We start from the raw sequence: 27,675 nt of genomic DNA on the forward strand, positions 1-27,675 counted from the left end.
AAGAACACAAACTAAATAGATCAGTATGAATAGACTATACGTTCATAAGCTTTGACCTATCATTCTTGACAATTTGAGCAATTTGTTCCATCAAACCCGTTTATGCAATTACATTCATAATCATTAATCAGATCTTTACAAGGTCCTCTCTTTTGACATGACTGTGTTTTACACTCGACAATATATGACAGGATGCCGTTAACGGAATCTACTCACTCAAGCTAAAAAATACAAATGCCACATCTTCCATACCTCGTTTTGAAAATCTTCTCACCAACCAAAGCCAGCATTCAAAATTTTAAACGGACCAAAATGAAGAACAAGGTACATACAAAAACTGACTCAAACTTAAGTGCCCTTTCATCTTCAACAAATACAATGTACATGTACTGAGTATAGGATTAGCTGTACGTACTATTTTCACAATTTGTTCCATTAAATCCAGAAACGCAGTCGCACTGGTAGTCATTCACAATGTCTGTACAAGTTCCGTTGTTTAGACAAATACCTGGCAAGCACTCATTGATCACTGCAATTCCGAATAAGAGTTTACCGTTTACTTTTGATAACACAGTCTCAAAATCTTGATATCTCAACCTAAATTATGTACATCTTCGAAACCTAATGTGTCAGAAAGACAAACGAAATCATTCGCTCCCACACTAAAATAAATACTTTTGTGGACGGCCGAAGAAAACATCAACAAGCAACTACATACGAGCTCGTTCAAATGGATTATTATAGTGTTTCATTTCAAGCAAATAAAGCATATGTAGTGCATATGTACGTACTGTTTTCACAATTTGTTCCGTTGAATCCAGGAACACAATCGCAATAGTAGTCGTTGACCAGGTCTGTACAAGATCCGTTGTTTTGACAGGGACCTTGGGAACACTCGTCAATATCTGCAATTTCATGAACAAAATTTATTATTCAAAGGCATAAAACCAAACGTTTGGGTCTTCACGGATCTCATAGAACACCTGTGTCTTCAATGGTTATCGATATCATGATATATAAAGCAAACACTTGAGGAACCATCAGTTTTGTACTTTTTTTCATTCCCACACACAAAAATGGTGTGCGTAATCATAGCACTTACTGTTTTCACAATTTGTCCCATTGAATCCTGCAATACAAACACATTGGTAGTCGTTGACCAGGTCTGTACAGGTTCCATTGTTTTGACAAGGTTCTGCTTGGCAGTCATCGATATCTAAAATCAATTTCAAATACAACCTCACTGAAAACAGCAAAGAATGTACACAATTCCCAGGATTGATCATGGATATACAAATGTTGCAGTATATTTTGAACATTGTCAATATCTTTTAAAGTCAATTGGAAAAAGGTTATCAACTGACAAACCTTAATCACCTAACAAATGATTTGATCAATGTAAAACTGAAGATTTCAATCTCATCCTTGCATTTTGTACTGTTGGATCTGATACAAATACCGCATTATCAGAACTTACCGTTTTCACAGTTTGTCCCATTAAATCCAGGAACACAATCGCAGTGGTAGTCGTTGACCAGGTCTGTACAGGTTCCGTTGTTTTGACAGGGATCCGGTGAGCAGTCATCAATATCTGCAATTTCAAGAACGAAATCTTTGAACAGAAATAAATCTTATAATTTGATCCTCCACTATTTCTCACATTGTGATGCTTATCAAAGATATAACACGAATCTTCTCAAATGGGCGACTAAGAGTAGCAAAGATGAATTCATTAGAAAAAAAAGGCCGCGTTTCAATATAAAGAAAGAACACAAACTAAATAGATCAGTATGAATAGACTATACTTTCATAAGGTTTGACCTATCATTCTTGACAATTTGAGCAATTTGTTCCATCAAACCCGTTTATGCAATTACATTCATAATCATTAATCAGATCTTTACAATTTCCTCTGTTTTGACATGACTGTATTTTACACTCGACGATATCTCACAGGATGCCGTTAACGGAATCTACTCACTCAAGCTAAAAAATACAAATGCCACATCTTCCATACCTCGTTTTGAAAATCTTCTCACCAACCAAAGCCAGCATTCAAAATTTTAAACGGACCAAAATGAAGAACAAGGTACATACAAAAACTGACTCAAACTTAAGTGCCCTTTCATCTTCAACAAATACAATGTGCATGTACTGAGTATAGGATTAGCTGTACGTACTATTTTCACAATTTGTTCCATTAAATCCAGAAACGCAGTCGCACTGGTAGTCATTCACAAGGTCTGTACAAGTTCCGTTGTTTAGACAAATACCTGGCAAGCACTCATTGATCACTGCAATTCCGAATAAGAGTTTACCGTTTACTTTTGATAACACAGTCTCAAAATCTTGATATCTCAACCTAAATTATGTACATCTTCGAAACCTAATGTGTCAGAAAGACAAACGAAATCATTCGCTCCCACACTAAAATAAATACTTTTGTGGACGGCCGAAGAAAACATCAACAAGCAACTACATACGAGCTCGTTCAAATGGATTATTATAGTGTTTCATTTCAAGCAAATAAAGCATATGTAGTGCATATGTACGTACTGTTTTCACAATTTGTTCCGTTGAATCCAGGAACACAATCGCAATAGTAGTCGTTGACCAGGTCTGTACAAGATCCGTTGTTTTGACAGGGACCTTGGGAACACTCGTCAATATCTGCAATTTCATGAACAAAATTTATTATTCAAAGGCATAAAACCAAACGTTTGGGTCTTCACGGATCTCATAGAACACCTGTGTCTTCAATGGTTATCGATATCATGATATATAAAGCAAACACTTGAGGAACCATCAGTTTTGTACTTTTTTTCATTCCCACACACAAAAATGGTGTGCGTAATCATAGCACTTACTGTTTTCACAATTTGTCCCATTGAATCCTGCAATACAAACACATTGGTAGTCGTTGACCAGGTCTGTACAGGTTCCATTGTTTTGACAAGGTTCTGCTTGGCAGTCATCGATATCTAAAATCAATTTCAAATACAACCTCACTGAAAACAGCAAAGAATGTACACAATTCCCAGGATTGATCATGGATATACAAATGTTGCAGTATATTTTGAACATTGTCAATATCTTTTAAAGTCAATTGGAAAAAGGTTATCAACTGACAAACCTTAATCACCTAACAAATGATTTGATCAATGTAAAACTGAAGATTTCAATCTCATCCTTGCATTTTGTACTGTTGGATCTGATACAAATACCGCATTATCAGAACTTACCGTTTTCACAGTTTGTCCCATTAAATCCAGGAACACAATCGCAGTGGTAGTCGTTGACCAGGTCTGTACAGGTTCCGTTGTTTTGACAGGGATCCGGTGAGCAGTCATCAATATCTGCAATTTCAAGAACGAAATCTTTGAACAGAAATAAATCTTATAATTTGATCCTCCACTATTTCTCACATTGTGATGCTTATCAAAGATATAACACGAATCTTCTCAAATGGGCGACTAAGAGTAGCAAAGATGAATTCATTAGAAAAAAAAGGCCGCGTTTCAATATAAAGAAAGAACACAAACTAAATAGATCAGTATGAATAGACTATACTTTCATAAGGTTTGACCTATCATTCTTGACAATTTGAGCAATTTGTTCCATCAAACCCGTTTATGCAATTACATTCATAATCATTAATCAGATCTTTACAATTTCCTCTGTTTTGACATGACTGTATTTTACACTCGACGATATCTCACAGGATGCCGTTAACGGAATCTACTCACTCAAGCTAAAAAATACAAATGCCACATCTTCCATACCTCGTTTTGAAAATCTTCTCACCAACCAAAGCCAGCATTCAAAATTTTAAACGGACCAAAATGAAGAACAAGGTACATACAAAAACTGACTCAAACTTAAGTGCCCTTTCATCTTCAACAAATACAATGTGCATGTACTGAGACTAGGATTAGCTGTACGTACTATTTTCACAATTTGTTCCATTAAATCCAGAAACGCAGTCGCACTGGTAGTCATTCACAAGGTCTGTACAAGTTCCGTTGTTTAGACAAATACCTGGCAAGCACTCATTGATCACTGCAATTCCGAATAAGAGTTTACCGTTTACTTTTGATAACACAGTCTCAAAATCTTGATATCTCAACCTAAATTATGTACATCTTCGAAACCTAATGTGTCAGAAAGACAAACGAAATCATTCGCTCCCACACTAAAATAAATACTTTTGTGGACGGCCGAAGAAAACATCAACAAGCAACTACATACGAGCTCGTTCAAATGGATTATTATAGTGTTTCATTTCAAGCAAATAAAGCATATGTAGTGCATATGTACGTACTGTTTTCACAATTTGTTCCGTTGAATCCAGGAACACAATCGCAATAGTAGTCGTTGACCAGGTCTGTACAAGATCCGTTGTTTCGACAGGGACCTTGGGAACACTCGTCAATATCTGCAATTTCATGAACAAAATTTATTATTCAAAGGCATAAAACCAAACGTTTGGGTCTTCACGGATCTCATAGAACACCTGTGTCTTCAATGGTTATCGATATCATGATATATAAAGCAAACACTTGAGGAATCATCAGTTTTGTACTTTTTTTCATTCCCACACACAAAAATGGTGTGTGTAATCATAGCGCTTACTGTTTTCACAATTTGTCCCATTGAATCCTGCAATACAAACACATTGGTAGTCGTTGACCAGGTCTGTACAGGTTCCATTGTTTTGACAAGGTTCTGCTTGGCAGTCATCGATATCTAAAATCAATTTCAAATACAACCTCACTGAAAACAGCAAAGAATGTACACAATTCCCAGGATTGATCATGGATATACAAATGTTGCAGTATATTTTGAACATTGTCAATATCTTTTAAAGTCAATTGGAAAAAGGTTATCAACTGACAAACCTTAATCACCTAACAAATGATTTGATCAATGTAAAACTGAAGATTTCAATCTCATCCTTGCATTTTGTACTGTTGGATCTGATATACAAATACCGCATTATCAGAACTTACCGTTTTCACAGTTTGTCCCATTAAATCCAGGAACACAATCGCAGTGGTAGTCGTTGACCAGGTCTGTACAGGTTCCGTTGTTTTGACAGGGATCCGGTGAGCAGTCATCAATATCTGCAATTTCAAGAACGAAATCTTTGAACAGAAATAAATCTTATAATTTGATCCTCCACTATTTCTCATATTGTGATGCTTATCAAAGATATAACACGAATCTTCTCAAATGGGCGACTAAGAGTAGCAAAGATGAATTCATTAGAAAAAAAAGGCCGCGTTTCAATATAAAGAAAGAACACAAACTAAATAGATCAGTATGAATAGACTATACTTTCATAAGGTTTGACCTATCATTCTTGACAATTTGAGCAATTTGTTCCATCAAACCCGTTTATGCAATTACATTCATAATCATTAATCAGATCTTTACAATTTCCTCTGTTTTGACATGACTGTATTTTACACTCGACGATATCTGACAGGATGCCGTTAACGGAATCTACTCACTCAAGCTAAAAAATACAAATGCCACATCTTCCATACCTCGTTTTGAAAATCTTCTCACCAACCAAAGCCAGCATTCAAAATTTTAAACGGACCAAAATGAAGAACAAGGTACATACAAAAACTGACTCAAACTTAAGTGCCCTTTCATCTTCAACAAATACAACGTGCATGTACTGAGACTAGGATTAGCTGTACGTACTATTTTCACAATTTGTTCCATTAAATCCAGAAACGCAGTCGCACTGGTAGTCATTCACAAGGTCTGTACAAGTCCCGTTGTTTAGACAAATACCTGGCAAGCACTCATTGATCACTGCAATTCCGAATAAGAGTTTACCGTTTACTTTTGATAACACAGTCTCAAAATCTTGATATCTCAACCTAAATTATGTACATCTTCGAAACCTAATGTGTCAGAAAGACAAACGAAATCATTCGCTCCCACACTAAAATAAATACTTTTGTGGACGGCCGAAGAAAACATCAACAAGCAACTACATACGAGCTCGTTCAAATGGATTATTATAGTGTTTCATTTCAAGCAAATAAAGCATATGTAGTGCATATGTACGTACTGTTTTCACAATTTGTTCCGTTGAATCCAGGAACACAATCGCAATAGTAGTCGTTGACCAGGTCTGTACAAGATCCGTTGTTTTGACAGGGACCTTGGGAACACTCGTCAATATCTGCAATTTCATGAACAAAATTTATTATTCAAAGGCATAAAACCAAACGTTTGGGTCTTCACGGATCTCATAGAACACCTGTGTCTTCAATGGTTATCGATATCATGATATATAAAGCAAACACTTGAGGAACCATCAGTTTTGTACTTTTTTTCATTCCCACACACAAAAATGGTGTGCGTAATCATAGCACTTACTGTTTTCACAATTTGTCCCATTGAATCCTGCAATACAAACACATTGGTAGTCGTTGACCAGGTCTGTACAGGTTCCATTGTTTTGACAAGGTTCTGCTTGGCAGTCATCGATATCTAAAATCAATTTCAAATACAACCTCACTGAAAACAGCAAAGAATGTACACAATTCCCAGGATTGATCATGGATATACAAATGTTGCAGTATATTTTGAACATTGTCAATATCTTTTAAAGTCAATTGGAAAAAGGTTATCAACTGACAAACCTTAATCACCTAACAAATGATTTGATCAATGTAAAACTGAAGATTTCAATCTCATCCTTGCATTTTGTACTGTTGGATCTGATACAAATACCGCATTATCAGAACTTACCGTTTTCACAGTTTGTCCCATTAAATCCAGGAACACAATCGCAGTGGTAGTCGTTGACCAGGTCTGTACAGGTTCCGTTGTTTTGACAGGGATCCGGTGAGCAGTCATCAATATCTGCAATTTCAAGAACGAAATCTTTGAACAGAAATAAATCTTATAATTTGATCCTCCACTATTTCTCACATTGTGATGCTTATCAAAGATATAACACGAATCTTCTCAAATGGGCGACTAAGAGTAGCAAAGATGAATTCATTAGAAAAAAAAGGCCGCGTTTCAATATAAAGAAAGAACACAAACTAAATAGATCAGTATGAATAGACTATACTTTCATAAGGTTTGACCTATCATTCTTGACAATTTGAGCAATTTGTTCCATCAAACCCGTTTATGCAATTACATTCATAATCATTAATCAGATCTTTACAATTTCCTCTGTTTTGACATGACTGTATTTTACACTCGACGATATCTCACAGGATGCCGTTAACGGAATCTACTCACTCAAGCTAAAAAATACAAATGCCACATCTTCCATACCTCGTTTTGAAAATCTTCTCACCAACCAAAGCCAGCATTCAAAATTTTAAACGGACCAAAATGAAGAACAAGGTACATACAAAAACTGACTCAAACTTAAGTGCCCTTTCATCTTCAACAAATACAATGTGCATGTACTGAGACTAGGATTAGCTGTACGTACTATTTTCACAATTTGTTCCATTAAATCCAGAAACGCAGTCGCACTGGTAGTCATTCACAAGGTCTGTACAAGTTCCGTTGTTTAGACAAATACCTGGCAAGCACTCATTGATCACTGCAATTCCGAATAAGAGTTTACCGTTTACTTTTGATAACACAGTCTCAAAATCTTGATATCTCAACCTAAATTATGTACATCTTCGAAACCTAATGTGTCAGAAAGACAAACGAAATCATTCGCTCCCACACTAAAATAAATACTTTTGTGGACGGCCGAAGAAAACATCAACAAGCAACTACATACGAGCTCGTTCAAATGGATTATTATAGTGTTTCATTTCAAGCAAATAAAGCATATGTAGTGCATATGTACGTACTGTTTTCACAATTTGTTCCGTTGAATCCAGGAACACAATCGCAATAGTAGTCGTTGACCAGGTCTGTACAAGATCCGTTGTTTTGACAGGGACCTTGGGAACACTCGTCAATATCTGCAATTTCATGAACAAAATTTATTATTCAAAGGCATAAAACCAAACGTTTGGGTCTTCACGGATCTCATAGAACACCTGTGTCTTCAATGGTTATCGATATCATGATATATAAAGCAAACACTTGAGGAATCATCAGTTTTGTACTTTTTTTCATTCCCACACACAAAAATGGTGTGTGTAATCATAGCGCTTACTGTTTTCACAATTTGTCCCATTGAATCCTGCAATACAAACACATTGGTAGTCGTTGACCAGGTCTGTACAGGTTCCATTGTTTTGACAAGGTTCTGCTTGGCAGTCATCGATATCTAAAATCAATTTCAAATACAACCTCACTGAAAACAGCAAAGAATGTACACAATTCCCAGGATTGATCATGGATATACAAATGTTGCAGTATATTTTGAACATTGTCAATATCTTTTAAAGTCAATTGGAAAAAGGTTATCAACTGACAAACCTTAATCACCTAACAAATGATTTGATCAATGTAAAACTGAAGATTTCAATCTCATCCTTGCATTTTGTACTGTTGGATCTGATATACAAATACCGCATTATCAGAACTTACCGTTTTCACAGTTTGTCCCATTAAATCCAGGAACACAATCGCAGTGGTAGTCGTTGACCAGGTCTGTACAGGTTCCGTTGTTTTGACAGGGATCCGGTGAGCAGTCATCAATATCTGCAATTTCAAGAACGAAATCTTTGAACAGAAATAAATCTTATAATTTGATCCTCCACTATTTCTCATATTGTGATGCTTATCAAAGATATAACACGAATCTTCTCAAATGGGCGACTAAGAGTAGCAAAGATGAATTCATTAGAAAAAAAAGGCCGCGTTTCAATATAAAGAAAGAACACAAACTAAATAGATCAGTATGAATAGACTATACTTTCATAAGGTTTGACCTATCATTCTTGACAATTTGAGCAATTTGTTCCATCAAACCCGTTTATGCAATTACATTCATAATCATTAATCAGATCTTTACAATTTCCTCTGTTTTGACATGACTGTATTTTACACTCGACGATATCTGACAGGATGCCGTTAACGGAATCTACTCACTCAAGCTAAAAAATACAAATGCCACATCTTCCATACCTCGTTTTGAAAATCTTCTCACCAACCAAAGCCAGCATTCAAAATTTTAAACGGACCAAAATGAAGAACAAGGTACATACAAAAACTGACTCAAACTTAAGTGCCCTTTCATCTTCAACAAATACAACGTGCATGTACTGAGACTAGGATTAGCTGTACGTACTATTTTCACAATTTGTTCCATTAAATCCAGAAACGCAGTCGCACTGGTAGTCATTCACAAGGTCTGTACAAGTCCCGTTGTTTAGACAAATACCTGGCAAGCACTCATTGATCACTGCAATTCCGAATAAGAGTTTACCGTTTACTTTTGATAACACAGTCTCAAAATCTTGATATCTCAACCTAAATTATGTACATCTTCGAAACCTAATGTGTCAGAAAGACAAACGAAATCATTCGCTCCCACACTAAAATAAATACTTTTGTGGACGGCCGAAGAAAACATCAACAAGCAACTACATACGAGCTCGTTCAAATGGATTATTATAGTGTTTCATTTCAAGCAAATAAAGCATATGTAGTGCATATGTACGTACTGTTTTCACAATTTGTTCCGTTGAATCCAGGAACACAATCGCAATAGTAGTCGTTGACCAGGTCTGTACAAGATCCGTTGTTTTGACAGGGACCTTGGGAACACTCGTCAATATCTGCAATTTCATGAACAAAATTTATTATTCAAAGGCATAAAACCAAACGTTTGGGTCTTCACGGATCTCATAGAACACCTGTGTCTTCAATGGTTATCGATATCATGATATATAAAGCAAACACTTGAGGAATCATCAGTTTTGTACTTTTTTTCATTCCCACACACAAAAATGGTGTGTGTAATCATAGCGCTTACTGTTTTCACAATTTGTCCCATTGAATCCTGCAATACAAACACATTGGTAGTCGTTGACCAGGTCTGTACAGGTTCCATTGTTTTGACAAGGTTCTGCTTGGCAGTCATCGATATCTAAAATCAATTTCAAATACAACCTCACTGAAAACAGCAAAGAATGTACACAATTCCCAGGATTGATCATGGATATACAAATGTTGCAGTATATTTTGAACATTGTCAATATCTTTTAAAGTCAATTGGAAAAAGGTTATCAACTGACAAACCTTAATCACCTAACAAATGATTTGATCAATGTAAAACTGAAGATTTCAATCTCATCCTTGCATTTTGTACTGTTGGATCTGATACAAATACCGCATTATCAGAACTTACCGTTTTCACAGTTTGTCCCATTAAATCCAGGAACACAATCGCAGTGGTAGTCGTTGACCAGGTCTGTACAGGTTCCGTTGTTTTGACAGGGATCCGGTGAGCAGTCATCAATATCTGCAATTTCAAGAACGAAATCTTTGAACAGAAATAAATCTTATAATTTGATCCTCCACTATTTCTCATATTGTGATGCTTATCAAAGATATGACACGAATCTTCTCAAATGGGCGACTAAGAGTAGCAAAGATGAATTCATTAGAAAAAAAAGGCCGCGTTTCAATATAAAGAAAGAACACAAACTAAATAGATCAGTATGAATAGACTATACTTTCATAAGGTTTGACCTATCATTCTTGACAATTTGAGCAATTTGTTCCATCAAACCCGTTTATGCAATTACATTCATAATCATTAATCAGATCTTTACAATTTCCTCTGTTTTGACATGACTGTATTTTACACTCGACGATATCTGACAGGATGCCGTTAACGGAATCTACTCACTCAAGCTAAAAAATACAAATGCCACATCTTCCATACCTCGTTTTGAAAATCTTCTCACCAACCAAAGCCAGCATTCAAAATTTTAAACGGACCAAAATGAAGAACAAGGTACATACAAAAACTGACTCAAACTTAAGTGCCCTTTCATCTTCAACAAATACAACGTGCATGTACTGAGACTAGGATTAGCTGTACGTACTATTTTCACAATTTGTTCCATTAAATCCAGAAACGCAGTCGCACTGGTAGTCATTCACAAGGTCTGTACAAGTCCCGTTGTTTAGACAAATACCTGGCAAGCACTCATTGATCACTGCAATTCCGAATAAGAGTTTACCGTTTACTTTTGATAACACAGTCTCAAAATCTTGATATCTCAACCTAAATTATGTACATCTTCGAAACCTAATGTGTCAGAAAGACAAACGAAATCATTCGCTCCCACACTAAAATAAATACTTTTGTGGACGGCCGAAGAAAACATCAACAAGCAACTACATACGAGCTCGTTCAAATGGATTATTATAGTGTTTCATTTCAAGCAAATAAAGCATATGTAGTGCATATGTACGTACTGTTTTCACAATTTGTTCCGTTGAATCCAGGAACACAATCGCAATAGTAGTCGTTGACCAGGTCTGTACAAGATCCGTTGTTTTGACAGGGACCTTGGGAACACTCGTCAATATCTGCAATTTCATGAACAAAATTTATTATTCAAAGGCATAAAACCAAACGTTTGGGTCTTCACGGATCTCATAGAACACCTGTGTCTTCAATGGTTATCGATATCATGATATATAAAGCAAACACTTGAGGAATCATCAGTTTTGTACTTTTTTTCATTCCCACACACAAAAATGGTGTGCGTAATCATAGCGCTTACTGTTTTCACAATTTGTCCCATTGAATCCTGCAATACAAACACATTGGTAGTCGTTGACCAGGTCTGTACAGGTTCCATTGTTTTGACAAGGTTCTGCTTGGCAGTCATCGATATCTAAAATCAATTTCAAATACAACCTCACTGAAAACAGCAAAGAATGTACACAATTCCCAGGATTGATCATGGATATACAAATGTTGCAGTATATTTTGAACATTGTCAATATCTTTTAAAGTCAATTGGAAAAAGGTTATCAACTGACAAACCTTAATCACCTAACAAATGATTTGATCAATGTAAAACTGAAGATTTCAATCTCATCCTTGCATTTTGTACTGTTGGATCTGATACAAATACCGCATTATCAGAACTTACCGTTTTCACAGTTTGTCCCATTAAATCCAGGAACACAATCGCAGTGGTAGTCGTTGACCAGGTCTGTACAGGTTCCGTTGTTTTGACAGGGATCCGGTGAGCAGTCATCAATATCTGCAATTTCAAGAACGAAATCTTTGAACAGAAATAAATCTTATAATTTGATCCTCCACTATTTCTAATATTGTGATGCTTATCAAAGATATAACACGAATCTTCTCAAATGGGCGACTAAGAGTAGCAAAGATGAATTCATTAGAAAAAAATAGACCGCGTTTCAATATAAAGAAAGAACACAAACTAAATAGATCAGTATGAATAGACTATACGTTCATAAGGTTTGACCTATCATTCTTGACAATTTGAGCAATTTGTTCCATCAAACCCGTCTATGCAATTACATTCATAATCATTAAGCAGATCTTTACAAGGTCCTCTGTTTTGACATGACTGTGTTTTACACTCGACGATATCTGACAGGATGCCGTTAACGGAATCTACTCACTCAAGCTAAAAAATACAAATGCCACATCTTCCATACCTCGTTTTGAAAATCTTCTCACCAACCAAAGCCAGCATTCAAAATTTTAAACGGACCAAAATGAAGAACAAGGTACATACAAAAACTGACTCAAACTTAAGTGCCCTTTCATCTTCAACAAATACAATGTGCATATACTGAGACTAGGATTAGCTGTACGTACTATTTTCACAATTTGTTCCATTAAATCCAGAAACGCAGTCGCACTGGTAGTCATTCACAAGGTCTGTACAAGTCCCGTTGTTTAGACAAATACCTGGCAAGCACTCATTGATCACTGCAATTCCGAATAAGAGTTTACCGTTTACTTTTGATAACACAGTCTCAAAATCTTGATATCTCAACCTAAATTATGTACATCTTCGAAACCTAATGTGTCAGAAAGACAAACGAAATCATTCGCTCCCACACTAAAATAAATACTTTTGTGGACGGCCGAAGAAAACATCAACAAGCAACTACATACGAGCTCGTTCAAATGGATTATTATAGTGTTTCATTTCAAGCAAATAAAGCATATGTAGTGCATATGTACGTACTGTTTTCACAATTTGTTCCGTTGAATCCAGGAACACAATCGCAATAGTAGTCGTTGACCAGGTCTGTACAAGATCCGTTGTTTTGACAGGGACCTTGGGAACACTCGTCAATATCTGCAATTTCATGAACAAAATTTATTATTCAAAGGCATAAAACCAAACGTTTGGGTCTTCACGGATCTCATAGAACACCTGTGTCTTCAATGGTTATCGATATCATGATATATAAAGCAAACACTTGAGGAATCATCAGTTTTGTACTTTTTTTCATTCCCACACACAAAAATGGTGTGCGTAATCATAGCGCTTACTGTTTTCACAATTTGTCCCATTGAATCCTGCAATACAAACACATTGGTAGTCGTTGACCAGGTCTGTACAGGTTCCATTGTTTTGACAAGGTTCTGCTTGGCAGTCATCGATATCTAAAATCAATTTCAAATACAACCTCACTGAAAACAGCAAAGAATGTACACAATTCCCAGGATTGATCATGGATATACAAATGTTGCAGTATATTTTGAACATTGTCAATATCTTTTAAAGTCAATTGGAAAAAGGTTATCAACTGACAAACCTTAATCACCTAACAAATGATTTGATCAATGTAAAACTGAAGATTTCAATCTCATCCTTGCATTTTGTACTGTTGGATCTGATACAAATACCGCATTATCAGAACTTACCGTTTTCACAGTTTGTCCCATTAAATCCAGGAACACAATCGCAGTGGTAGTCGTTGACCAGGTCTGTACAGGTTCCGTTGTTTTGACAGGGATCCGGTGAGCAGTCATCAATATCTGCAATTTCAAGAACGAAATCTTTGAACAGAAATAAATCTTATAATTTGATCCTCCACTATTTCTCATATTGTGATGCTTATCAAAGATATAACACGAATCTTCTCAAATGGGCGACTAAGAGTAGCAAAGATGAATTCATTAGAAAAAAAAGGCCGCGTTTCAATATAAAGAAAGAACACAAACTAAATAGATCAGTATGAATAGGCTATACTTTCATAAGGTTTGACCTATCATTCTTGACAATTTGAGCAATTTGTTCCATCAAACCCGTTTATGCAATTACATTCATAATCATTAAGCAGATCTTTACAATTTCCTCTGTTTTGACATGACTGTATTTTACACTCGACGATATCTGACAGGATGCCGTTAACGGAATCTACTCACTCAAGCTAAAAAATACAAATGCCACATCTTCCATACCTCGTTTTGAAAATCTTCTCACCAACCAAAGCCAGCATTCAAAATTTTAAACGGACCAAAATGAAGAACAAGGTACATACAAAAACTGACTCAAACTTAAGTGCCCTTTCATCTTCAACAAATACAATGTGCATGTACTGAGACTAGGATTAGCTGTACGTACTATTTTCACAATTTGTTCCATTAAATCCAGAAACGCAGTCGCACTGGTAGTCATTCACAAGGTCTGTACAAGTCCCGTTGTTTAGACAAATACCTGGCAAGCACTCATTGATCACTGCAATTCCGAATAAGAGTTTACCGTTTACTTTTGATAACACAGTCTCAAAATCTTGATATCTCAACCTAAATTATGTACATCTTCGAAACCTAATGTGTCAGAAAGACAAACGAAATCATTCGCTCCCACACTAAAATAAATACTTTTGTGGACGGCCGAAGAAAACATCAACAAGCAACTACATACGAGCTCGTTCAAATGGATTATTATAGTGTTTCATTTCAAGCAAATAAAGCATATGTAGTGCATATGTACGTACTGTTTTCACAATTTGTTCCGTTGAATCCAGGAACACAATCGCAATAGTAGTCGTTGACCAGGTCTGTACAAGATCCGTTGTTTTGACAGGGACCTTGGGAACACTCGTCAATATCTGCAATTTCATGAACAAAATTTATTATTCAAAGGCATAAAACCAAACGTTTGGGTCTTCACGGATCTCATAGAACACCTGTGTCTTCAATGGTTATCGATATCATGATATATAAAGCAAACACTTGAGGAATCATCAGTTTTGTACTTTTTTTCATTCCCACACACAAAAATGGTGTGCGTAATCATAGCGCTTACTGTTTTCACAATTTGTCCCATTGAATCCTGCAATACAAACACATTGGTAGTCGTTGACCAGGTCTGTACAGGTTCCATTGTTTTGACAAGGTTCTGCTTGGCAGTCATCGATATCTAAAATCAATTTCAAATACAACCTCACTGAAAACAGCAAAGAATGTACACAATTCCCAGGATTGATCATGGATATACAAATGTTGCAGTATATTTTGAACATTGTCAATATCTTTTAAAGTCAATTGGAAAAAGGTTATCAACTGACAAACCTTAATCACCTAACAAATGATTTGATCAATGTAAAACTGAAGATTTCAATCTCATCCTTGCATTTTGTACTGTTGGATCTGATACAAATACCGCATTATCAGAACTTACCGTTTTCACAGTTTGTCCCATTAAATCCAGGAACACAATCGCAGTGGTAGTCGTTGACCAGGTCTGTACAGGTTCCGTTGTTTTGACAGGGATCCGGTGAGCAGTCATCAATATCTGCAATTTCAAGAACGAAATCTTTGAACAGAAATAAATCTTATAATTTGATCTTCCACTATTTCTCATATTGTGATGCTTATCAAAGATATAACACGAATCTTCTCAAATGGGCGACTATGAGTAGCAAAGATGAATTCATTAGAAAAAAATAGACCGCGTTTCAATATAAAGAAAGAACACAAACTAAATAGATCAGTATGAATAGACTATACGTTCATAAGGTTTGACCTATCATTCTTGACAATTTGAGCAATTTGTTCCATCAAACCCGTTTATGCAATTACATTCATAATCATTAAGCAGATCTTTACAAGGTCCTCTCTTTTGACATGACTGTGTTTTACACTCGACGATATATGACAGGATGCCGTTAACGGAATCTACTCACTCAAGCTAAAAAATACAAATGCCACATCTTCCATATCTCGTTTTGAAAATCTTCTCACCAACCAAAGCCAGCATTCAAAATTTTAAACGGACCAAAATGAAGAACAAGGTACATACAAAAACTGACTCAAACTTAAGTGCCCTTTCATCTTCAACAAATACAATGTGCATGTACTGAGACTAGGATTAGCTGTACGTACTATTTTCACAATTTGTTCCATTAAATCCAGAAACGCAGTCGCACTGGTAGTCATTCACAAGGTCTGTACAAGTCCCGTTGTTTAGACAAATACCTGGCAAGCACTCATTGATCACTGCAATTCCGAATAAGAGTTTACCGTTTACTTTTGATAACACAGTCTCAAAATCTTGATATCTCAACCTAAATTATGTACATCTTCGAAACCTAATGTGTCAGAAAGACAAACGAAATCATTCGCTCCCACACTAAAATAAATACTTTTGTGGACGGCCGAAGAAAACATCAACAAGCAACTACATACGAGCTCGTTCAAATGGATTATTATAGTGTTTCATTTCAAGCAAATAAAGCATATGTAGTGCATATGTACGTACTGTTTTCACAATTTGTTCCGTTGAATCCAGGAACACAATCGCAATAGTAGTCGTTGACCAGGTCTGTACAAGATCCGTTGTTTTGACAGGGACCTTGGGAACACTCGTCAATATCTGCAATTTCATGAACAAAATTTATTATTCAAAGGCATAAAACCAAACGTTTGGGTCTTCACGGATCTCATAGAACACCTGTGTCTTCAATGGTTATCGATATCATGATATATAAAGCAAACACTTGAGGAATCATCAGTTTTGTACTTTTTTTCATTCCCACACACAAAAATGGTGTGCGTAATCATAGCGCTTACTGTTTTCACAATTTGTCCCATTGAATCCTGCAATACAAACACATTGGTAGTCGTTGACCAGGTCTGTACAGGTTCCATTGTTTTGACAAGGTTCTGCTTGGCAGTCATCGATATCTAAAATCAATTTCAAATACAACCTCACTGAAAACAGCAAAGAATGTACACAATTCCCAGGATTGATCATGGATATACAAATGTTGCAGTATATTTTGAACATTGTCAATATCTTTTAAAGTCAATTGGAAAAAGGTTATCAACTGACAAACCTTAATCACCTAACAAATGATTTGATCAATGTAAAACTGAAGATTTCAATCTCATCCTTGCATTTTGTACTGTTGGATCTGATACAAATACCGCATTATCAGAACTTACCGTTTTCACAGTTTGTCCCATTAAATCCAGGAACACAATCGCAGTGGTAGTCGTTGACCAGGTCTGTACAGGTTCCGTTGTTTTGACAGGGATCCGGTGAGCAGTCATCAATATCTGCAATTTCAAGAACGAAATCTTTGAACAGAAATAAATCTTATAATTTGATCTTCCACTATTTCTCATATTGTGATGCTTATCAAAGATATAACACGAATCTTCTCAAATGGGCGACTATGAGTAGCAAAGATGAATTCATTAGAAAAAAATAGACCGCGTTTCAATATAAAGAAAGAACACAAACTAAATAGATCAGTATGAATAGACTATACGTTCATAAGGTTTGACCTATCATTCTTGACAATTTGAGCAATTTGTTCCATCAAACCCGTTTATGCAATTACATTCATAATCATTAAGCAGATCTTTACAAGGTCCTCTGTTTTGACATGACTGTGTTTTACACTCGACGATATATGACAGGATGCCGTTAACGGAATCTACTCACTCAAGCTAAAAAATCGTATGCCACATCTTCCATATCTCGTTTTGAAAATCTTCTCACCAACCAAAGCCAGCATTCAAAATTTTAAACGGACCAAAATGAAGAACAAGGTACATACAAAAACTGACTCAAACTTAAGTGCCCTTTCATCTTCAACAAATACAATGTGCATGTACTGAGACTAGGATTAGCTGTACGTACTATTTTCACAATTTGTTCCATTAAATCCAGAAACGCAGTCGCACTGGTAGTCATTCACAAGGTCTGTACAAGTCCCGTTGTTTAGACAAATACCTGGCAAGCACTCATTGATCACTGCAATTCCGAATAAGAGTTTACCGTTTACTTTTGATAACACAGTCTCAAAATCTTGATATCTCAACCTAAATTATGTACATCTTCGAAACCTAATGTGTCAGAAAGACAAACGAAATCATTCGCTCCCACACTAAAATAAATACTTTTGTGGACGGCCGAAGAAAACATCAACAAGCAACTACATACGAGCTCGTTCAAATGGATTATTATAGTGTTTCATTTCAAGCAAATAAAGCATATGTAGTGCATATGTACGTACTGTTTTCACAATTTGTTCCGTTGAATCCAGGAACACAATCGCAATAGTAGTCGTTGACCAGGTCTGTACAAGATCCGTTGTTTTGACAGGGACCTTGGGAACACTCGTCAATATCTGCAATTTCATGAACAAAATTTATTATTCAAAGGCATAAAACCAAACGTTTGGGTCTTCACGGATCTCATAGAACACCTGTGTCTTCAATGGTTATCGATATCATGATATATAAAGCAAACACTTGAGGAATCATCAGTTTTGTACTTTTTTTCATTCCCACACACAAAAATGGTGTGCGTAATCATAGCGCTTACTGTTTTCACAATTTGTCCCATTGAATCCTGCAATACAAACACATTGGTAGTCGTTGACCAGGTCTGTACAGGTTCCATTGTTTTGACAAGGTTCTGCTTGGCAGTCATCGATATCTAAAATCAATTTCAAATACAACCTCACTGAAAACAGCAAAGAATGTACACAATTCCCAGGATTGATCATGGATATACAAATGTTGCAGTATATTTTGAACATTGTCAATATCTTTTAAAGTCAATTGGAAAAAGGTTATCAACTGACAAACCTTAATCACCTAACAAATGATTTGATCAATGTAAAACTGAAGATTTCAATCTCATCCTTGCATTTTGTACTGTTGGATCTGATACAAATACCGCATTATCAGAACTTACCGTTTTCACAGTTTGTCCCATTAAATCCAGGAACACAATCGCAGTGGTAGTCGTTGACCAGGTCTGTACAGGTTCCGTTGTTTTGACAGGGATCCGGTGAGCAGTCATCAATATCTGCAATTTCAAGAACGAAATCTTTGAACAGAAATAAATCTTATAATTTGATCTTCCACTATTTCTCATATTGTGATGCTTATCAAAGATATAACACGAATCTTCTCAAATGGGCGACTATGAGTAGCAAAGATGAATTCATTAGAAAAAAATAGACCGCGTTTCAATATAAAGAAAGAACACAAACTAAATAGATCAGTATGAATAGACTATACGTTCATAAGGTTTGACCTATCATTCTTGACAATTTGAGCAATTTGTTCCATCAAACCCGTTTATGCAATTACATTCATAATCATTAATCAGATCTTTACAAGGTCCTCTGTTTTGACATGACTGTGTTTTACACTCGACGATATATGACAGGATGCCGTTAACGGAATCTACTCACTCAAGCTAAAAAATACAAATGCCACATCTTCCATACCTCGTTTTGAAAATCTTCTCACCAACCAAAGCCAGCATTCAAAATTTTAAACGGACCAAAATGAAGAACAAGGTACATAAAAAAACTGACTCAAACTTAAGTGCCCTTTCATCTTCAACAAATACAATGTACATGTACTGAGTATAGGATTAGCTGTACGTACTATTTTCACAATTTGTTCCATTAAATCCAGAAACGCAGTCGCACTGGTAGTCATTCACAAGGTCTGTACAAGTTCCGTTGTTTAGACAAATACCTGGCAAGCACTCATTGATCACTGCAATTCCGAATAAGAGTTTACCGTTTACTTTTGATAACACAGTCTCAAAATCTTGATATCTCAACCTAAATTATGTACATCTTCGAAACCTAATGTGTCAGAAAGACAAACGAAATCATTCGCTCCCACACTAAAATAAATACTTTTGTGGACGGCCGAAGAAAACATCAACAAGCAACTACATACGAGCTCGTTCAAATGAATTATTATAGTGTTTCATTTCAAGCAAATAAAGCATATGTAGTGCATATGTACGTACTGTTTTCACAATTTGTTCCGTTGAATCCAGGAACACAATCGCAATAGTAGTCGTTGACCAGGTCTGTACAAGATCCGTTGTTTTGACAGGGACCTTGGGAACACTCGTCAATATCTGCAATTTCATGAACAAAATTTATTATTCAAAGGCATAAAACCAAACGTTTGGGTCTTCACGGATCTCATAGAACACCTGTGTCTTCAATGGTTATCGATATCATGATATATTAAGCAAACACTTGAGGAATTATCAGTTTTGTACTTTTTTTCATTCCCACACACAAAAATGGTGTGCGTAATCATAGCGCTTACTGTTTTCACAATTTGTCCCATTGAATCCTGCAATACAAACACATTGGTAGTCGTTGACCAGGTCTGTACAGGTTCCATTGTTTTGACAAGGTTCTGCTTGGCAGTCATCGATATCTAAAATCAATTTCAAATACAACCTCACTGAAAACAGCAAAGAATGTACACAATTCCCAGGATTGATCATGGATATACAAATGTTGCAGTATATTTTGAACATTGTCAATATCTTTTAAAGTCAATTGGAAAAAGGTTATCAACTGACAAACCTTAATCACCTAACAAATGATTTGATCAATGTAAAACTGAAGATTTCAATCTCATCCTTGAATTTTGTACTGTTGGATCTGATATACAAATACCGCATTATCAGAACTTACCGTTTTCACAGTTTGTCCCATTAAATCCAGGAACACAATCGCAGTGGTAGTCGTTGACCAGGTCTGTACAGGTTCCGTTGTTTTGACAGGGATCCGGTGAGCAGTCATCAATATCTGCAATTTCAAGAACGAAATCTTTGAACAGAAATAAATCTTATAATTTGATCTTCCACTATTTCTCATATTGTGATGCTTATCAAAGATATAACACGAATCTTCTCAAATGGGCGACTATGAGTAGCAAAGATGAATTCATTAGAAAAAAATAGACCGCGTTTCAATATAAAGAAAGAACACAAACTAAATAGATCAGTATGAATAGACTATACGTTCATAAGGTTTGACCTATCATTCTTGACAATTTGAGCAATTTGTTCCATCAAACCCGTTTATGCAATTACATTCATAATCATTAATCAGATCTTTACAAGGTCCTCTCTTTTGACATGACTGTGTTTTACACTCGACGATATATGACAGGATGCCGTTAACGGAATCTACTCACTCAAGCTAAAAAATACAAATGCCACATCTTCCATACCTCGTTTTGAAAATCTTCTCACCAACCAAAGCCAGCATTCAAAATTTTAAACGGACCAAAATGAAGAACAAGGTACATACAAAAACTGACTCAAACTTAAGTGCCCTTTCATCTTCAACAAATACAATGTACATGTACTGAGTATAGGATTAGCTGTACGTACTATTTTCACAATTTGTTCCATTAAATCCAGAAACGCAGTCGCACTGGTAGTCATTCACAAGGTCTGTACAAGTCCCGTTGTTTAGACAAATACCTGGCAAGCACTCATTGATCACTGCAATTCCGAATAAGAGTTTACCGTTTACTTTTGATAACACAGTCTCAAAATCTTGATATCTCAACCTAAATAATGTACATCTTCGAAACCTAATGTGTCAGAAAGACAAACGAAATCATTCGCTCCCACACTAAAATAAATACTTTTGTGGACGGCCGAAGAAAACATCAACAAGCAACTACATACGAGCTCGTTCAAATGGATTATTATAGTGTTTCATTTCAAGCAAATAAAGCATATGTAGTGCATATGTACGTACTGTTTTCACAATTTGTTCCGTTGAATCCAGGAACACAATCGCAATAGTAGTCGTTGACCAGGTCTGTACAAGATCCGTTGTTTTGACAGGGACCTTGGGAACACTCGTCAATATCTGCAATTTCATGAACAAAATTTTTTATTCAAAGGCATAAAACCAAACGTTTGGGTCTTCACGGATCTCATAGAACACCTGTGTCTTCAATGGTTATCGATATCATGATATATAAAGCAAACACTTGAGGAACCATCAGTTTTGTACTTTTTTTTATTCCCACACACAAAAATGGAGTGCGTAATCATAGCGCTTACTGTTTTCACAATTTGTCCCATTGAATCCTGCAATACAAACACATTGGTAGTCGTTGACCAGGTCTGTACAGGTTCCATTGTTTTGACAAGGTTCTGCTTGGCAGTCATCGATATCTAAAATCAATTTCAAATACAACCTCACTGAAAACAGCAAAGAATGTACACAATTCCCAGGATTGATCATGGATATACAAATGTTGCAGTATATTTTGAACATTGTCAATATCTTTTAAAGTCAATTGGAAAAAGGTTATCAACTGACAAACCTTAATCACCTAACAAATGATTTGATCAATGTAAAACTGAAGATTTCAATCTCAACCTTGCATTTTGTACTGTTGGATCTGATACAAATACCGCATTATCAGAACTTACCGTTTTCACAGTTTGTCCCATTAAATCCAGGAACACAATCGCAGTGGTAGTCGTTGACCAGGTCTGTACAGGTTCCGTTGTTTTGACAGGGATCCGGTGAGCAGTCATCAATATCTGCAATTTCAAGAACGAAATCTTTGAACAGAAATAAATCTTATAATTTGATCTTCCACTATTTCTCATATTGTGATGCTTATCAAAGATATAACACGAATCTTCTCAAATGGGCGACTATGAGTAGCAAAGATGAATTCATTAGAAAAAAATAGACCGCGTTTCAATATAAAGAAAGAACACAAACTAAATAGATCAGTATGAATAGACTATACGTTCATAAGGTTTGACCTATCATTCTTGACAATTTGAGCAATTTGTTCCATCAAACCCGTTTATGCAATTACATTCATAATCATTAATCAGATCTTTACAAGGTCCTCTGTTTTGACATGACTGTGTTTTACACTCGACGATATATGACAGGATGCCGTTAACGGAATCTACTCACTCAAGCTAAAAAATACAAATGCCACATCTTCCATACCTCGTTTTGAAAATCTTCTCACCAACCAAAGCCAGCATTCAAAATTTTAAACGGACCAAAATGAAGAACAAGGTACATACAAAAACTGACTCAAACTTAAGTGCCCTTTCATCTTCAACAAATACAATGTACATGTACTGAGACTAGGATTAGCTGTACGTACTATTTTCACAATTTGTTCCATTAAATCCAGAAACGCAGTCGCACTGGTAGTCATTCACAAGGTCTGTACAAGTTCCGTTGTTTAGACAAATACCTGGCAAGCACTCATTGATCACTGCAATTCCGAATAAGAGTTTACCGTTTACTTTTGATAACACAGTCTCAAAATCTTGATATCTCAACCTAAATTATGTACATCTTCGAAACCTAATGTGTCAGAAAGACAAACGAAATCATTCGCTCCCACACTAAAATAAATACTTTTGTGGACGGCCGAAGAAAACATCAACAAGCAACTACATACGAGCTCGTTCAAATGAATTATTATAGTGTTTCATTTCAAGCAAATAAAGCATATGTAGTGCATATGTACGTACTGTTTTCACAATTTGTTCCGTTGAATCCAGGAACACAATCGCAATAGTAGTCGTTGACCTGGTCTGTACAAGATCCGTTGTTTTGACAAGGACCTTGGGAACACTCGTCAATATCTGCAATTTCATGAACAAAATTTATTATTCAAAGGCATAAAACCAAACGTTTGGGTCTTCACGGATCTCATAGAACACCTGTGTCTTCAATGGTTATCGATATCATGATATATTAAGCAAACACTTGAGGAATTATCAGTTTTGTACTTTTTTTCATTCCCACACACAAAAATGGTGTGCGTAATCATAGCGCTTACTGTTTTCACAATTTGTCCCATTGAATCCTGCAATACAAACACATTGGTAGTCGTTGACCAGGTCTGTACAGGTTCCATTGTTTTGACAAGGTTCTGCTTGGCAGTCATCGATATCTAAAATCAATTTCAAATACAACCTCACTGAAAACAGCAAAGAATGTACACAATTCCCAGGATTGATCATGGATATACAAATGTTGCAGTATATTTTGAACATTGTCAATATCTTTTAAAGTCAATTGGAAAAAGGTTATCAACTGACAAACCTTAATCACCTAACAAATGATTTGATCAATGTAAAACTGAAGATTTCAATCTCATCCTTGCATTTTGTACTGTTGGATCTGATATACAAATACCGCATTATCAGAACTTACCGTTTTCACAGTTTGTCCCATTAAATCCAGGAACACAATCGCAGTGGTAGTCGTTGACCAGGTCTGTACAGGTTCCGTTGTTTTGACAGGGATCCGGTGAGCAGTCATCAATATCTGCAATTTCAAGAACGAAATCTTTGAACAGAAATAAATCTTATAATTTGATCCTCCACTATTTCTCATATTGTGATGCTTATCAAAGATATAACACGAATCTTCTCAAATGGGCGACTAAGAGTAGCAAAGATGAATTCATTAGAAAAAAATAGACCGCGTTTCAATATAAAGAAAGAACACAAACTAAATAGATCAGTATGAATAGACTATACGTTCATAAGGTTTGACCTATCATTCTTGACAATTTGAGCAATTTGTTCCATCAAACCCGTTTATGCAATTACATTCATAATCATTAATCAGATCTTTACAATTTCCTCTGTTTTGACATGACTGTATTTTACACTCGACGATATATGACAGGATGCCGTTAACGGAATCTACTCACTCAAGCTAAAAAATACAAATGCCACATCTTCCATACCTCGTTTTGAAAATCTTCTCACCAACCAAAGCCAGCATTCAAAATTTTAAACGGACCAAAATGAAGAACAAGGTACATACAAAAACTGACTCAAACTTAAGTGCCCTTTCATCTTCAACAAATACAATGTGCATGTACTGAGACTAGGATTAGCTGTACGTACTATTTTCACAATTTGTTCCATTAAATCCAGAAACGCAGTCGCACTGGTAGTCATTCACAAGGTCTGTACAAGTCCCGTTGTTTAGACAAATACCTGGCAAGCACTCATTGATCACTGCAATTCCGAATAAGAGTTCACCGTTTACTTTTGATAACACAGTCTCAAAATCTTGATATCTCAACCTAAATTATGTACATCTTCGAAACCTAATGTGTCAGAAAGACAAACGAAATCATTCGCTCCCACACTAAAATAAATACTTTTGTGGACGGCCGAAGAAAACATCAACAAGCAACTACATACGAGCTCGTTCAAATGGATTATTATAGTGTTTCATTTCAAGCAAATAAAGCATATGTAGTGCATATGTACGTACTGTTTTCACAATTTGTTCCGTTGAATCCAGGAAGACAATCGCAATAGTAGTCGTTGACCAGGTCTGTACAAGATCCGTTGTTTTGACAGGGACCTTGGGAACACTCGTCAATATCTGCAATTTCATGAACAAAATTTATTATTCAAAGGCATAAAACCAAACGTTTGGGTCTTCACGGATCTCATAGAACACCTGTGTCTTCAATGGTTATCGATATCATGATATATTAAGCAAACACTTGAGGAATTATCAGTTTTGTACTTTTTTTCATTCCCACACACAAAAATGGTGTGCGTAATCATAGCGCTTACTGTTTTCACAATTTGTCCCATTGAATCCTGCAATACAAACACATTGGTAGTCGTTGACCAAGTCTGTACAGGTTCCATTGTTTTGACAAGGTTCTGCTTGGCAGTCATCGATATCTAAAATCAATTTCAAATACAACCTCACTGAAAACAGCAAAGAATGTACACAATTCCCAGGATTGATCATGGATATACAAATGTTGCAGTATATTTTGAACATTGTCAATATCTTTTAAAGTCAATTGGAAAAAGGTTATCAACTGACAAACCTTAATCACCTAACAAATGATTTGATCAATGTAAAACTGAAGATTTCAATCTCATCCTTGCATTTTGTACTGTTGGATCTGATATACAAATACCGCATTATCAGAACTTACCGTTTTCACAGTTTGTCCCATTAAATCCAGGAACACAATCGCAGTGGTAGTCGTTGACCAGGTCTGTACAGGTTCCGTTGTTTTGACAGGGATCCGGTGAGCAGTCATCAATATCTGCAATTTCAAGAACGAAATCTTTGAACAGAAATAAATCTTATAATTTGATCTTCCACTATTTCTCATATTGTGATGCTTATCAAAGATATAACACGAATCTTCTCAAATGGGCGACTATGAGTAGCAAAGATGAATTCATTAGAAAAAAATAGACCGCGTTTCAATATAAAGAAAGAACACAAACTAAATAGATCAGTATGAATAGACTATACGTTCATAAGGTTTGACCTATCATTCTTGACAATTTGAGCAATTTGTTCCATCAAACCCGTTTATGCAATTACATTCATAATCATTAATCAGATCTTTACAAGGTCCTCTCTTTTGACATGACTGTGTTTTACACTCGACGATATATGACAGGATGCCGTTAACGGAATCTACTCACTCAAGCTAAAAAATACAAATGCCACATCTTCCATACCTCGTTTTGAAAATCTTCTCACCAACCAAAGCCAGCATTCAAAATTTTAAACGGACCAAAATGAAGAACAAGGTACATACAAAAACTGACTCAAACTTAAGTGCCCTTTCATCTTCAACAAATACAATGTACATGTACTGAGTATAGGATTAGCTGTACGTACTATTTTCACAATTTGTTCCATTAAATCCAGAAACGCAGTCGCACTGGTAGTCATTCACAAGGTCTGTACAAGTTCCGTTGTTTAGACAAATACCTGGCAAGCACTCATTGATCACTGCAATTCCGAATAAGAGTTTACCGTTTACTTTTGATAACACAGTCTCAAAATCTTGATATCTCAACCTAAATTATGTACATCTTCGAAACCTAATGTGTCAGAAAGACAAACGAAATCATTCGCTCCCACACTAAAATAAATACTTTTGTGGACGGCCGAAGAAAACATCAACAAGCAACTACATACGAGCTCGTTCAAATGGATTATTATAGTGTTTCATTTCAAGCAAATAAAGCATATGTAGTGCATATGTACGTACTGTTTTCACAATTTGTTCCGTTGAATCCAGGAACACAATCGCAATAGTAGTCGTTGACCAGGTCTGTACAAGATCCGTTGTTTTGACAGGGACCTTGGGAACACTCGTCAATATCTGCAATTTCATGAACAAAATTTTTTATTCAAAGGCATAAAACCAAACGTTTGGGTCTTCACGGATCTCATAGAACACCTGTGTCTTCAATGGTTATCGATATCATGATATATAAAGCAAACACTTGAGGAACCATCAGTTTTGTACTTTTTTTTATTCCCACACACAAAAATGGAGTGCGTAATCATAGCGCTTACTGTTTTCACAATTTGTCCCATTGAATCCTGCAATACAAACACATTGGTAGTCGTTGACCAGGTCTGTACAGGTTCCATTGT

General features: G+C 35.9%; 4 protein-coding genes across 4 annotated transcripts; all 4 read right to left on the minus strand.

Annotated features, from left to right (window-relative positions):
• Positions 1 to 482: 482 nt before the first annotated feature.
• Positions 483 to 1,947, minus strand: LOC128192603 (fibropellin-3-like; the record flags this gene model as incomplete). Its single annotated transcript, XM_052865405.1, has 5 exons — positions 483 to 529; positions 792 to 905; positions 1,103 to 1,216; positions 1,478 to 1,591; positions 1,836 to 1,947. Coding segments are annotated over 5 exons (501 nt in total), but the record flags the coding sequence as incomplete, so codon positions are not given.
• Positions 1,948 to 4,588: 2,641 nt separating this feature from the next.
• On the minus strand, positions 4,589 to 6,532 carry LOC128192610 (fibropellin-3-like; the record flags this gene model as incomplete). The annotated part of the gene is made up of 6 exons (XM_052865419.1): positions 4,589 to 4,746; positions 5,010 to 5,123; positions 5,368 to 5,481; positions 5,713 to 5,826; positions 6,089 to 6,202; positions 6,400 to 6,532. Coding segments are annotated over 6 exons (747 nt in total), but the record flags the coding sequence as incomplete, so codon positions are not given.
• Positions 6,533 to 7,463: 931 nt separating this feature from the next.
• LOC128192614 (fibropellin-1-like) lies at positions 7,464 to 11,346 on the minus strand. Its single transcript, XM_052865434.1, has 10 exons — positions 11,313 to 11,346; positions 10,665 to 10,778; positions 10,307 to 10,420; positions 9,932 to 10,045; positions 9,627 to 9,734; positions 8,900 to 9,013; positions 8,542 to 8,655; positions 8,165 to 8,278; positions 7,854 to 7,967; positions 7,464 to 7,591 (listed from the first exon to the last, which is right to left on the minus strand). Exons 1-10 carry the CDS (start codon positions 11,344 to 11,346, stop codon positions 7,464 to 7,466), a joined length of 1,068 nt encoding a protein of 355 aa, XP_052721394.1.
• Positions 11,347 to 22,248: 10,902 nt separating this feature from the next.
• Positions 22,249 to 24,191, minus strand: LOC128192618 (fibropellin-3-like; the record flags this gene model as incomplete). Its single annotated transcript, XM_052865447.1, has 6 exons — positions 22,249 to 22,406; positions 22,668 to 22,781; positions 23,027 to 23,164; positions 23,372 to 23,485; positions 23,748 to 23,861; positions 24,059 to 24,191. Coding segments are annotated over 6 exons (771 nt in total), but the record flags the coding sequence as incomplete, so codon positions are not given.
• Positions 24,192 to 27,675: the final 3,484 nt, after the last annotated feature.

Source organism: Crassostrea angulata, chromosome 1 (genome assembly GCF_025612915.1).
Source record: "Crassostrea angulata isolate pt1a10 chromosome 1, ASM2561291v2, whole genome shotgun sequence".
Classification (NCBI taxonomy): domain Eukaryota; kingdom Metazoa; phylum Mollusca; class Bivalvia; order Ostreida; family Ostreidae; genus Magallana; species Magallana angulata.

Coding starts and splice junctions, on each gene's coding strand:
- LOC128192614 (XM_052865434.1), bottom strand. CDS start 11,346: ATGAAACACTATAATAATCCATTTGAACGAGCTC. Junction 8,279..8,541: donor TGGGACAAACTGTGAAAACG/GTAAGTTCTGAT, acceptor AATTGATTTTAG/ATATCGATGACTGCCAAGCA. Junction 7,968..8,164: donor TGGGACAAATTGTGAAAACA/GTAAGCGCTATG, acceptor ATGAAATTGCAG/ATATTGACGAGTGTTCCCAA.